The sequence below is a fragment of the Carya illinoinensis genome, chromosome 9 (genome assembly GCF_018687715.1).
Source record: "Carya illinoinensis cultivar Pawnee chromosome 9, C.illinoinensisPawnee_v1, whole genome shotgun sequence".
NCBI classification, from domain to species: Eukaryota; Viridiplantae; Streptophyta; class Magnoliopsida; order Fagales; family Juglandaceae; genus Carya; species Carya illinoinensis.
The window spans coordinates 19497246-19508773 of record NC_056760.1 but is presented as its reverse complement, the minus strand read 5'-3'; the positions used below and the strand labels follow the sequence as shown (position 1 = coordinate 19508773).

Below are 11528 nucleotides of genomic sequence, written 5' to 3'. Positions count from 1 at the left end.
ATGTTGTTACCATTCCTCCTAACATGAGAAACATGCCACATTGCAAAAGTTTTAAGCCAAGTTCTAGTCTCACAGATAAACATGCTGGTACTGCTCCACGCTTCATTTTCTTCCTGTAGTGCCTTTCTTACCTAGAGTGAATCACCCTCCAATTCAATCTGTGTCAGTCCCAGATCCTTGGCAAACTGAACAGCTACTAAAGCTCCATAAGATTCTGTTAGGAGAGGGTCGGGGATTTGCATCTTCTTGTGCCTCATTGTTGCTATGATCTGACCTTTCTCATCCCTTACAACTACACCTATGCCAATCATGCATTTTGCTTTGTCTACTGCCCCATCCCAATTGACTTTAAACTAGTTTGCAGGAGGACTTTGCCACTTCTCAGCTGAATTCTTTGTCTGTTGGCCCTTCTTTTGAGTCTGAATTTTGTCCTCCTCTTCTTTTAGCAGCTGTAGTCTCAAACTGGTTTCTCTGAGTAGACAGTTTGGAGGTAGGAATTTGTTTTTGAAGATAAAAGAATTTCTTCTCAGCCATAATTGTCTAGCTACCATCACAAATTCCTGCATCTCTGAATCATTGAGAACTTTGATCATGTTCTCAAAGAATAACACCATAGGCAGTTGGGAGCATGTGCTTTTTTGCAGCCTCATCGAGCATTGGCCCCAAACATCTTTGACTACCTCACAGTTCCAAAGAGTATGTAGAATACTTTCCTCCTCTCTTGAGCAAATTGGACATAGTGGTACCTTCACTATCTTTGTCTTGAATAAGTTGAGCTGGGTAGGGAGGGATTCTTGGCATGCTCTCCATATAAACATTTTGTCAATTGGAGGGATATGGAGCTGCCATATTTTTTTCCATACTTCTTTAAATGATTTACTGGTTGAGGCTTGGCCTCTTCCTTCCATTTTCGTTGCTTTCTCCATGTGATATGCACTCTTCACTGAGAAAGAGCCATTTTTTGTGCCATGCCATATGAGCTTGTCCTTGGAATTCAAGGAGCTAATGGGAGTTTGGAGGATCACTAAGGCTTTCTCTTCTTCAAATATTTCTTGCACCGGGTCCCTTTTCCAGCTCTTGGTTGAATGGTCTATAAGCTCAGCTACTGTGGCTTCAAAACTCAGAAACTTTATAGGGCTTCTTACCATTGCTGGTTTAGACTTGACTAACCATTTATCTGACCATATTTTAATCTTGTCTCCTGTGCCCAACCTCCACAATGACCCTGCCTCAATAGTCTATCTAGCTGATAGAAGACTTCTCCATACAAAGGATGGCTTGGCTCCCACCTTAGCCACTTGAAAACTCGAGTTTGGGAAATATTTAGCTTTAAGGACCCTGGCAGTAAGTGATGTTGGGTCTTGGAGTATCCTCCAACAATTCTTGGACAGCATGGCTTTGTTGAAAACTTCAAGATCCCTGAAACCCAAACCACCCTCAGATTTGGCTTGCCCCATTCTCTTCCATGAGATCCAATGTATTCTTTGCTCCTTCTCTTGCTGACCCCACCAGTAGTTGTGGATTACACTGTTTAGAGACTGAAGTAGATTAAGTGGTAGCTTAAATACACTCATTGTGTAGGTTGGAAGGGCTTGAATCACTGCTTTCAAAAAAATTTCCTTTCCTGCCTGAGAGAGTGACTTGACTCTATGGTTGTTCAGTCTTATCCTGACATTGTCCAAGATATTCTTGAAGGTTTTAAATCTGTCCCTGCCTACCATAAGAGGTAATCCCAAGTACCTTTCATAAGGCATAGATGTTCTTATTCCTGCTATAGACAAGATGAATTGCTGGGTTAAATGGCTTGTATTTTTACTAAAAACTATTGAGGTATTCTCAACATTCAACCTCTGACCCGAGGCTCTTTCATAGAGTCTTAAGAGGCTGATCCTTCTACCCCACTCCAAGGCATTGGCTTTGCAAAAGAGAAGGCTATCATCTACAAAAAAGAGGTGGGATACCCTCATCTGTCCACGTGCAACTGGGACACCATGAATGATCTCATTCTCCTCAGCTTTCTTTATCAAATTGCTCAGGACTTCTGCACACAAGATAAAAAGGTAAGGGGATAGAGGGTCCCCTTGCCTTATTCCTCGAGTGGGGGAGAAAGCTTTTTGAGGTTCCCCATTGACAAGCAGGGAGTATGTGACTGTTTCTATGCAGTTCATCACCAAATCCACCCATGTGTTACAGAAACCCAGCTTGAGTAAGGCTGCTCTCAGAAATCCCCACTCCACTCTGTCATATGCTTTGCTCATGTCTAACTTCAAGGCCATATAGCCCTCTTTCCCTATCATTTTACATTTCATGGTATGCAAAGTCTCAAAGGCAACAATAATATTATCTGATATAAGCCTATTTGGGACAAAAGCTAATTGAGATTCAGATATGAGATTAGGGAGAATTTTTTAAGCCTATTTGCAACAATTTTTTAGATGACTTTGTATGGAACATTACAAAGTGAAATAGGCCTAAATTCTGTCACTCTAGTTGGCTTTTTCTTCTTGGGAATGAGTGCAATGAAGGTGTTGTTGATGCTTTCCATTTTGCCCCTCGAGTTGAGCACTTTTAGAACTGTATCACAGACTTGAGGACCCACTATTGACCAGTGTTTTTGATAGAAAATGGCTAGGAATCCATCTGGCCCTGGGGAGCTTAGACCATTCGTTTGGAACATTGCTTCTTCCACTTCTTGAATGCAATAAGGTCTAGTGAGGAACTCATTTTGGGACATAGTCACTCAAGCTTCTAAAGAGGGCAGGCATTCTGTTTGGTGACTAGGATTAGAAGTGGTGAAAAGATTAGTGAAATAGCCTTGGAAAAGGTCCCTAATACCTTCTCTCGAGTGCACCACTTTGTCATTGTTGTCTAACAAAGTCTTTATCCTATTTGTTGCCCTTCTTTGGGATGCTGCTTGGTGGAAAAACTTAGTGTTTCTGTCCCCCTCTTTCAACCACCTTATCTTGGCCCTTTGTTTCCACTTGATGTTTTCAACCTCTAGCTTGTTATCTACTGCCCTCTGGACTTGCTTGATTTCCTCATTTTTAAGTTACCTGTATTGTCCTCCTGTAGTTTAGAGAGCAGTTCTAGTTGAGCCTGAGTCTCTTTCTTGGATGTGCCAAAAGTCTTCTTGCTTGCTCCATTGTGTAAGTCTCTACTAACAGTTCTTCAGGCCTTCTGAGATGCTTCTCATGCTGTTGTTGGTCAGTCTAGGTGACTTCCATGCTCCCTCCACCTTCGTAAAACAGTCTTCATTCAATGTCCAAGAGGCTTCAAATCTGAATGGCTTTGTGTGTCTATTACCAAAATGTTGGTGCTGTTCCATGGTGATCAAGATGGGGCTATGATCTGAAGAAAGAAAGGGGAGGGTGTGAACACTTGGGTCTGTGTACAGGTCTAGCCAGACCCCATTGCCAAGAGCCCTATCCAACCTCTCTTTTGTAAAGGCTGCCCCTTGCCTGCCATTGGTCCAGGTATATTTGTTCCCTATAAAACCCATATCTATAAGGCCACATTTGGTGATTGTGTCCCTAAACATCTCCATTTGTTTCAGAGGTCCCAATGGGCCTCCACTCTTCTCCCTATTGCTCAAAATCTCATTAAAGTCACCTACACACAGCCATCCCTCTCCTGCTACTGGTTGTAGTGCTTGCAGTAATTGCCAACTCTCATGTATTTTCTCTGTAATTGGGTTGCCATAGAATCCCGTTAGGAACCATGTGACTCCTGCTTCCCTATATTTAATTGCCAGAGAGATGTGTGAGATTGTAGAGGAGATTACTTCTGCTTCCACTTCTTCTTTCTAAAAGAAAGCTAGACCTCTCTTAGTCCCTATGGGATTGACCACAAAACTATGCTCATACTTTATCAAGCGCCTGATTGATTCCATTTTTTCTTTTTTGCTCTTTGTTTCTATTAAGAAAACAAAGGTTGGGAGCTTTGTTTGCACCATAAGGCACAAGTTATTAACTGACCGAGGGTTCCCAAGCCCTCGGGAGTTTCAGCTCAAGCAATTCATTTTAATTGGTGGGGCTGGATCCCAGCCACCACCATATCATTCTTGCTAGCTTTCATACCATGTTCCTTCTCCATCTTTGGTTTCTTGAGGGCCTTAACAGATGCTGATCTAGTGATAAGGCCTGCCTCTCTCTTTGATCCAGTTGGTATGTTTTCCTTGTTCACTTCTGTTAAGGGGCCTGCATTGCCTTTGTCCCTTGCTTTCCTTTTCCATGTGGCTTGGCTCTTGAATTTCTGCAGGGCTAGGACTTGGTATGAGACAAAGTTGGCCATAGAGGATACTTGGACCGCCAGATCATTGCTCCTGAGGTTTAAGACAGTTTGTTGGGCCTTGTCCTTGCTGGAGGTTTCTACCTTGTTGATTGGCAATGCAGCATCCTCAATGCCTTGCATCAGACAAGGTCTTGCATCTTTTGAAACCTGTTCTGACTTGCCCACAAATAGCTCCACATTTGTTTCCTTAAAAAGGACCTGACTGCTTCCTGTCTTCTGATCAACAGAAAGGTGGTGGTTCACAGTTGCCCTTTTGTTTCTATGATGTCCCCATCTTACAGGTTACAATTCTGACCTATTGGTGTATTGTCATGCTTTTTGGTTGGTGTGTCGTCCCTGACCTCTCTCTCCCTCTCCCATGGTTGCTCCTCTGTTTCTCTAGGTGGACTTGAGTTTCCATACCTTTTCCTTGAGAGATCTCCTTCTCTGGTTACTGGTGCTCTAAGCCAAGACCCATACTGGAGCTTACTGCTGTCTGTATTCATTACTTGGCAGCCTCTCTGTGCATGCTTTAAGACCCCACATTTGAAACAAAAAGATGGCAAACGTTCATATTTAAAGGGGATCCAGGTTCTCTTACCTTCAAAAGACAAGAAAAGACCTCTCTGAAGAGCCTTTGAGATGTCAACCTCCACCTTGAGTCTCAGGAACTTACCCCATCCAATGCCCCTATCATCAACTTGTACAGAAAGAGTCTTCCCTATTGTGTCACCAATTTTTTTGCCTACCTATTCAGTCATACTTGCCAAAGGCATGTTATATGCATGAACCCAAAACTCTTCCAAGGTGAAAGGAACTTCATTGATTGATCTATCCCCTTCATACAAGTGAATGCAGACCAGCCACCTATCAAAAGACCAAGGCCTTCCACGTATGACCTGTTGTAGATCCTGCTCTAAGTGGAACTCAACTAAGTATTTATTGCTTCCAACTTCAGTGAATTGGATCCAACTTTTGCATCTCCATACTCTTGCCATAGTTGTCTTAAAGGCTTCTCTATTTACTGGCCTTTGAGCTATGATCATAGCCAGCAGACAATAGTTACTATGTAGCTATTTTGTTGCTGTTGAACTAGGGACCAGTACTACCTCCCCCTTTTCCTTCTCCGTGAGACTTAGTTCTTCCCACTGTTTTGTTAGTTCCTCTACCATCTCTCCTCTTCAAACCAGTCAAAGCTAGCTTAAGAGACAAAACTCTGCTAGAGAGAAAAAACCTCAACCTTGAGAGGAGAGATGGTATTTACATAGCACACTACGCCAAGTTTAACAAACAATATTTGAATTGTTTTTAGCGGGTTCTCTTAAAATTGAGACTTTTTGGCAGCGGTTTTTTATTGCCAACAAAAAAAAAAAAAAAATTGAGACTTTTCGGCAAGTTCTGCTCGTCAAAAATAGTCTTGTAAGACAAGAAATTATTTCCGTCAAGTTTAGCTCAAAGATGTCTTGCAAAAATGCACCAAAGAATTAGATTTGATCAGGAATATATACGAGGAAAGGTACTTAGGAATGAATTACTTATAAAGAACATCTATAGATCACTCTAGCTAGCTACTGCATGCATTAACAATTTTCAATAAAATATTTCCTGATGTGGTTAAAATTATAAAGTACAATAAATATTGGATTAATATTTTTGTAGCCCCAAAAAGGCAATAATTATGATAACCGACGCCGTATGATCATTATGATTTTGAAATAAAAACCATGTAAACAGTACTTGAGAAAGAAGATCTGTTTGGATTTGATTTCATAATAGATCCATTAATTGTATAATAATTAATTACCTTGCAACGAAACGGCATTAATTGAAAGTTTATAAGTATAGCGTTCATGATGTCTTAGCCATGATCAGTACTCTCATATTGATCTTATAACAGTGCAGCAGATCACACAAACAAGAGGTCAAACCAACGAATTATTTGGCAGAATGAAGACCTCATGCCAACGACAACCTTCAATCCCAATCATACTTGCTATCATTTTGTTCTCAATTTCATGTGCGAATTCAGATCAAGTTAATCTAGACATGTTTTTCCGATGTCTTCCAATTAATTCTTCACCATTTTACCCAGTTTCCCAAGCCATCTACACCCCCAACAATGCCTCTTTTCTCTCTGTTTTGAACTCCTATATAATAAACCGCAGGTTTTTGACATCTGCAACCCCAAAACCACTTGCTATTATAGCTGCCAAACACATTTCTCACATCCAAGCAACTGTTATTTGTGCACAGCGTTATGGCTTGGAAATCAGGATTCGAAGCGGTGGCCATGACTATGAGGGTCTTTCATTCGTATCAAATAATCCATTCCTAGTCCTTGACATGTTCAATTTTCGTGCTATCGACATTGATATAGCATCCGAGACTGCATGGGTTCAGGCTGGAGCAACTCTTGGCGAGGTTTATTACCGAATCGCCGAGAAAAGTAAAGTCCATGCTTTCCCTGCTGGGGTCTGTCCGACCGTAGGCACGGGTGGACACTTTTCTGGAGGTGGATATGGAAACTTGATGCGAAAGTATGGCCTCTCTGTGGATAATATAATCGATGCGCAAATAGTCATTGTTAATGGATCGATCCTCGATAGAAAATCCATGGGAGAGGATGTGTTTTGGGCCATTAGAGGAGGTGGTGGAGCAAGCTTCGGAGTTATTCTTTCATGGAGAATAAAGTTGGTACAAGTTCCATCCATGGTGACAGTGTTCAACGTTAAAAGGACATTGGAACAGAATGCAACAGATGTTGTTTATCGTTGGCAACATGTTGCGGACAAACTACCAAAAGAACTATTCATAAGGGCAATGCCACAAACAGTGAATGGAAGTCACAAAGGCAAGAAGACAGTGCAAATTTCTTTCATTGGACACTATTTGGGAAAATCTGAAAGCCTTATCCCTTTAATGAATGTGAGGTTTCCCGACTTAAGATTGCAGCAAGATGACTGCAGTGAAATGACATGGATTGAGTCCACTCTTTTCTGGGCATATTTCCCCCCCGGAACTCCCACAAGTGCTTTACTAGTCAGGCCATCCAAGGCAGATTTCTCCTTCAAAAGCAAGTCTGATTATGTGAAGGAACCAATTCCAAAGACTGGTTTAGAATCCATGTGGAAGTTGTTGATTAAAATAGGGGAAGGGGGATGGATGCAATGGAATCCCTATGGAGGAAGAATGAGTGAGATTCCAGAATCAGAGACTCCATTCCCACACAGGGCTGGAAACATATTCAAGATACAATATTCCGTGCAGTGGGTGGAAGAAGGTACAGAAGCTACGAACGATTACCTGAAACTTTCAAGAACCTTGTATGAGGTTATGAGACCGTACGTATCGAAGTCCCCAAGGGAGGCTTTTCTCAACTATAAAGATCTTGACATCGGTATTGCCAGTTCAAGCAAGAATCGTGCAATCCTTATTAATAGTGCACGAGTGTATGGGAGTAAGTACTTCAAGGGCAATCTGGACAGGTTGATGCATGTGAAGACAAGCATTGATCCCAACAATTTCTTCAAAAACGAACAAAGCATTCCCCCCGGACCTTGAGCCTGTAAGCGGTTTCCAGTCCATGGACTCCTTCATGAACTTGTTAAGCCAAATCAAAAAGTTTTACAAAATAATAAATTTATATGGCTGACTTAATTTTAGAGTTACATGAAAAACAAAATCAAATAACATTTCTCTTCGCATGATTGTTTTTCTCTCCCATCACCTGCACGTACAAAATAATTTATGTGGATAGATGGTGAAGTTAACGGAGAAGGATTCAAAGCATTCGGCCAAGACAAACATGACTTTTAATGTCACCACTGATCTTGCATATATAAACACACAAAAAAAAAAAAAAAAAAAACATTAAGAATATCTCATTTTTAAACCTTTCATTTTATGTCTTTTTTTAATTACTGATTTTCTTGCCATGTGGGGCAAATAGGGTGTCCAAATTTCAGATGTAGCTAGATTTGTAGTATTAATGGAGTATTTATATGCAGTAGATTGCTTTCTAATTTGCAGCATAAATAATTTAGAGAAAAAATATTTGCAACCGTAAATTATGCAATCGTCCCATAATCGCTTTAAAAAAAAAGTAAATAAAACATTTATAGAACCTACATGAAAAATAAATTAATTTTTTAATAATAGACTCCACTATTTTTCAAAATGATTACACGGTATTTATACATTTCACAGTTGCCTACTTTTACAACAAGAAGTATATGGTAACGTTATCATTTCCAAATAATTAAAACCATGTAAGAAACTGACATTAAGCTATTTTTTAGAAATTAATTTCATTAATAAATTTCAAAATTTTGCATAATTGTACGTACGTCCTATGAAGAAACTAAAGAGGAGAATAAATTTTTTTAAATATTCACAAAAAATTTGTTGAAAGTAAATTTATAAATTAATGTGTCTCCATGTGATATATTAGCTTATGAGTTTACAATGATCATACATATCACATCAATATATGTCAGTTTATAAGTTTATCTTTGTTAAATCTTTTTTAATAATTAAAGCATTTCTCTGTATACAAAATATTGGTAAACTCACAAAGGAAAAACAAAAAACTATACCATTTGATATGCACTTGTTGATTTTTCCAATTACAAAGACCATCGTATTTTGATGAGACGTATTTAACGGATTATTTACTATTTAGTAATAAATGATCAATATAGAGTAAAAGGTTTAAAATTAGAAATAGGGATCAATATGCCGAAAAGCCAAACAATTATGGAAGTAAATCAAAATTAGGGGGGGTGATTATGGTCTTTTTTGGCAAACAGGTTTTAAAAATTATTAATATTTCTTAATTTTTTTGGCAACATGGCCTATGACAAGCTTAGTTATATATGTAAGAGAATGGTAAAACCATACTAAACAGAACTTAAAACTTGGATTTTGAGAAACGGCCAGGTGTGCCGAAGGGAGCTATATTCTAGTGGTGGATTTTTGGAATAATCAATAGAATTTTTATTTTTTTTTTATATAAGTAAGAAGAATTTACTAATCCATATAATTAGACAATATTCAAGTATACATGAAATATACAGGAGATTAAGCTAATTACAAGCTAAGATTTGTGAAAAATTGCATAAAATTCGTTAAAACTAGTCTCATTCAATATATTAGCCAAAGCCAAAAATAACAATGTATGAAAGAAAAAGTCCCTAACCCTCCCGATCAATGCTCCCTGTTATCAAAATAGTAACCATTCATCTCATCATTTCAAATAAACCACATTAAACATAAAGGCATGATCATCTTCCAAATATCCACTATTTGACGATTGCCCTGAATTCCTCAACAACATGATCATAAATCTATTACCCTCTTAGGCATTACCCAAGCACTACCAAGCCTGGTGAAGACTTCATTGATCCCTTTAGGCCTTAACTACTTCAATATGAAGAAGAAGATGATCCATCAATTCACCTTTACTTTTACACATGAAACACCAACCTATTATGTAAAGGTCACGCTTTCTCGGCTTATCAGTAGTCAATGTTTTCTCGTGGGAGGCCAACAAGCCAAAAAAAGCAATCTCAAGAGGAACATTACTCCTCCAACTACACTTCCAAGGCAATGGAAGAAAGGAACGACATAATCTTATAATAGGATCTGATCAAGAAGTTCTAATTCCTCGAATGAATCCAAAGTAATCTATCCTCCCCTCCAAACTTTAAATTTAGTGTGTATAGCGCATTATCAGAATGTCCATATTGTCAGACACTAAGGCATCCTTATCCAACACAATCCTACAAAAAGAAGGGAAATCATTCTTCAAGGCAACATCGCCACATCATATATTGTACCAAAATCTAAGTCTTCTTCCCCTTCCCACCTCAAATCTGAAATTGTTAGAGAAATCTTCCCATCCATTCTGAATAAATTTTCAAACCCTCACACCATATGCCCCTCTTACTTCATTTGATCACTAACCTCCCCCAAATACTCCCATATTTAACATCGATAACATTCCTCAAAAGAGCATCCCCTTCCCAATCCATAACCATTTTCCTAATAGGCATTATTGAAGGTTCTCAACTTTCTTGCCCCTAAACCTCTGCAAGATAAAGGGGGTATAGATCTTATCCCAATTAATCAAATGGAATTTTTTTTCTCATCCTGTAAAGCTCCCCACAAGAAATCATGAAAAATCTTCTTCAATCAATTCATCACCCTTGAAGGCGAAGGAAATAAAGATAGAAAGTATGCTAGGAGGTAGGATAATGTACTATTGATTAGGGTGATTCTACCACTTTTGGACAAATAAATCCTTTTCCAACGTGCCAACCTACATTTGATCTTTTCAATAATCGCATCCCACATTGGGACCTTGGATTTATAAGGAGCCCCCCAAGAGAAAACCAAAATACTTCATGGGTAAGGATGATACCTTATAGCCCAAGATAGCAGCCAATTCACCCAAATTATTAACCAAGCCAACATGAACCATTTCAGATTTCGATAAATTCACCTTAAGGTTGAAGGCATCTTCAAAACAAAGCAAAAGAGCCCTTAAGGAATGAATCTTGTCAGTATCTGGCTCACAAATAATCAACTTGTCATTAGAGAAGAGAATATGAGAGACATTTAAGCTACCATTCCATGAACCAGCACATAGAAACTGGAGATAAAGCCCCTTTCCACCACCACCTTCAACATTCTACTTAGCAGCACATCCATATTAAAACAAACAAGAAAGGAGATAAAGGATCCATTTACCTCAAGCCCGGAGATCTGTTAACAATACCTTTAGAAGTGCCATTAACCAGAATTGAGAATCTGATGATGGTGAAGCAATGTTTCATCCAATGACACTATCTCTCCCCAAATCCATACCTATTGACACCAAAAAAATCCCAATTAACATGATTAAAAGACTTCCCCATATCCAATTTACATAGAATACCTAGGATGACGACTCTGACTCTACCATCTAAGTATTCATTAATAATGAGGACTGAGTCAAGGATTTGTCTTCCAGTAACAAAGGCATTTTGTGACCTCGAGATGATCTTCCCCATAACTTCACAAAACAAATTAGCTAGAAGTTTGGAAATGATCATTTTGTATACCCCACTCACCAGACTTATGGGATGGGTCTTTCACCTCCACCAACCTTGCCCTTTTTGGAATAAGGGTAGTGAATGAAGCATTAAGAATTTTCTCAAATTTCATTAACGAGTGAATTCAAAATAATACCTTTATAATATCCTCCCTAACAATATCCC

At 39.0% G+C, this 11528-nt stretch overlaps 2 protein-coding genes across 2 annotated transcripts; one reads left to right on the top strand and one right to left on the bottom strand.

Annotated features, from left to right (window-relative positions):
• Positions 1-353: 353 nt before the first annotated feature.
• LOC122276900 lies at positions 354-1148 on the bottom strand. The gene has a single exon (XM_043086792.1). The coding sequence runs from the start codon at positions 1146-1148 to the stop codon at positions 354-356; it is 795 nt and encodes a 264-aa protein (XP_042942726.1).
• Positions 1149-6208: 5060 nt separating this feature from the next.
• On the top strand, positions 6209-7926 carry LOC122277436 (berberine bridge enzyme-like 4). The gene has a single exon (XM_043087415.1). The coding sequence runs from the start codon at positions 6217-6219 to the stop codon at positions 7828-7830; it is 1614 nt and encodes a 537-aa protein (XP_042943349.1). The 5' UTR covers positions 6209-6216; the 3' UTR covers positions 7831-7926.
• The last annotated feature ends 3602 nt before the right edge of the window (positions 7927-11528 follow it).

Coding starts and splice junctions, on each gene's coding strand:
- LOC122277436 (XM_043087415.1), top strand. CDS start 6,217: ATGAAGACCTCATGCCAACGACAACCTTCAATCCCAATCATACTTGCT.
- LOC122276900 (XM_043086792.1), bottom strand. CDS start 1,148: ATGGTAAGAAGCCCTATAAAGTTTCTGAGTTTTGAAGCCACAGTAGCT.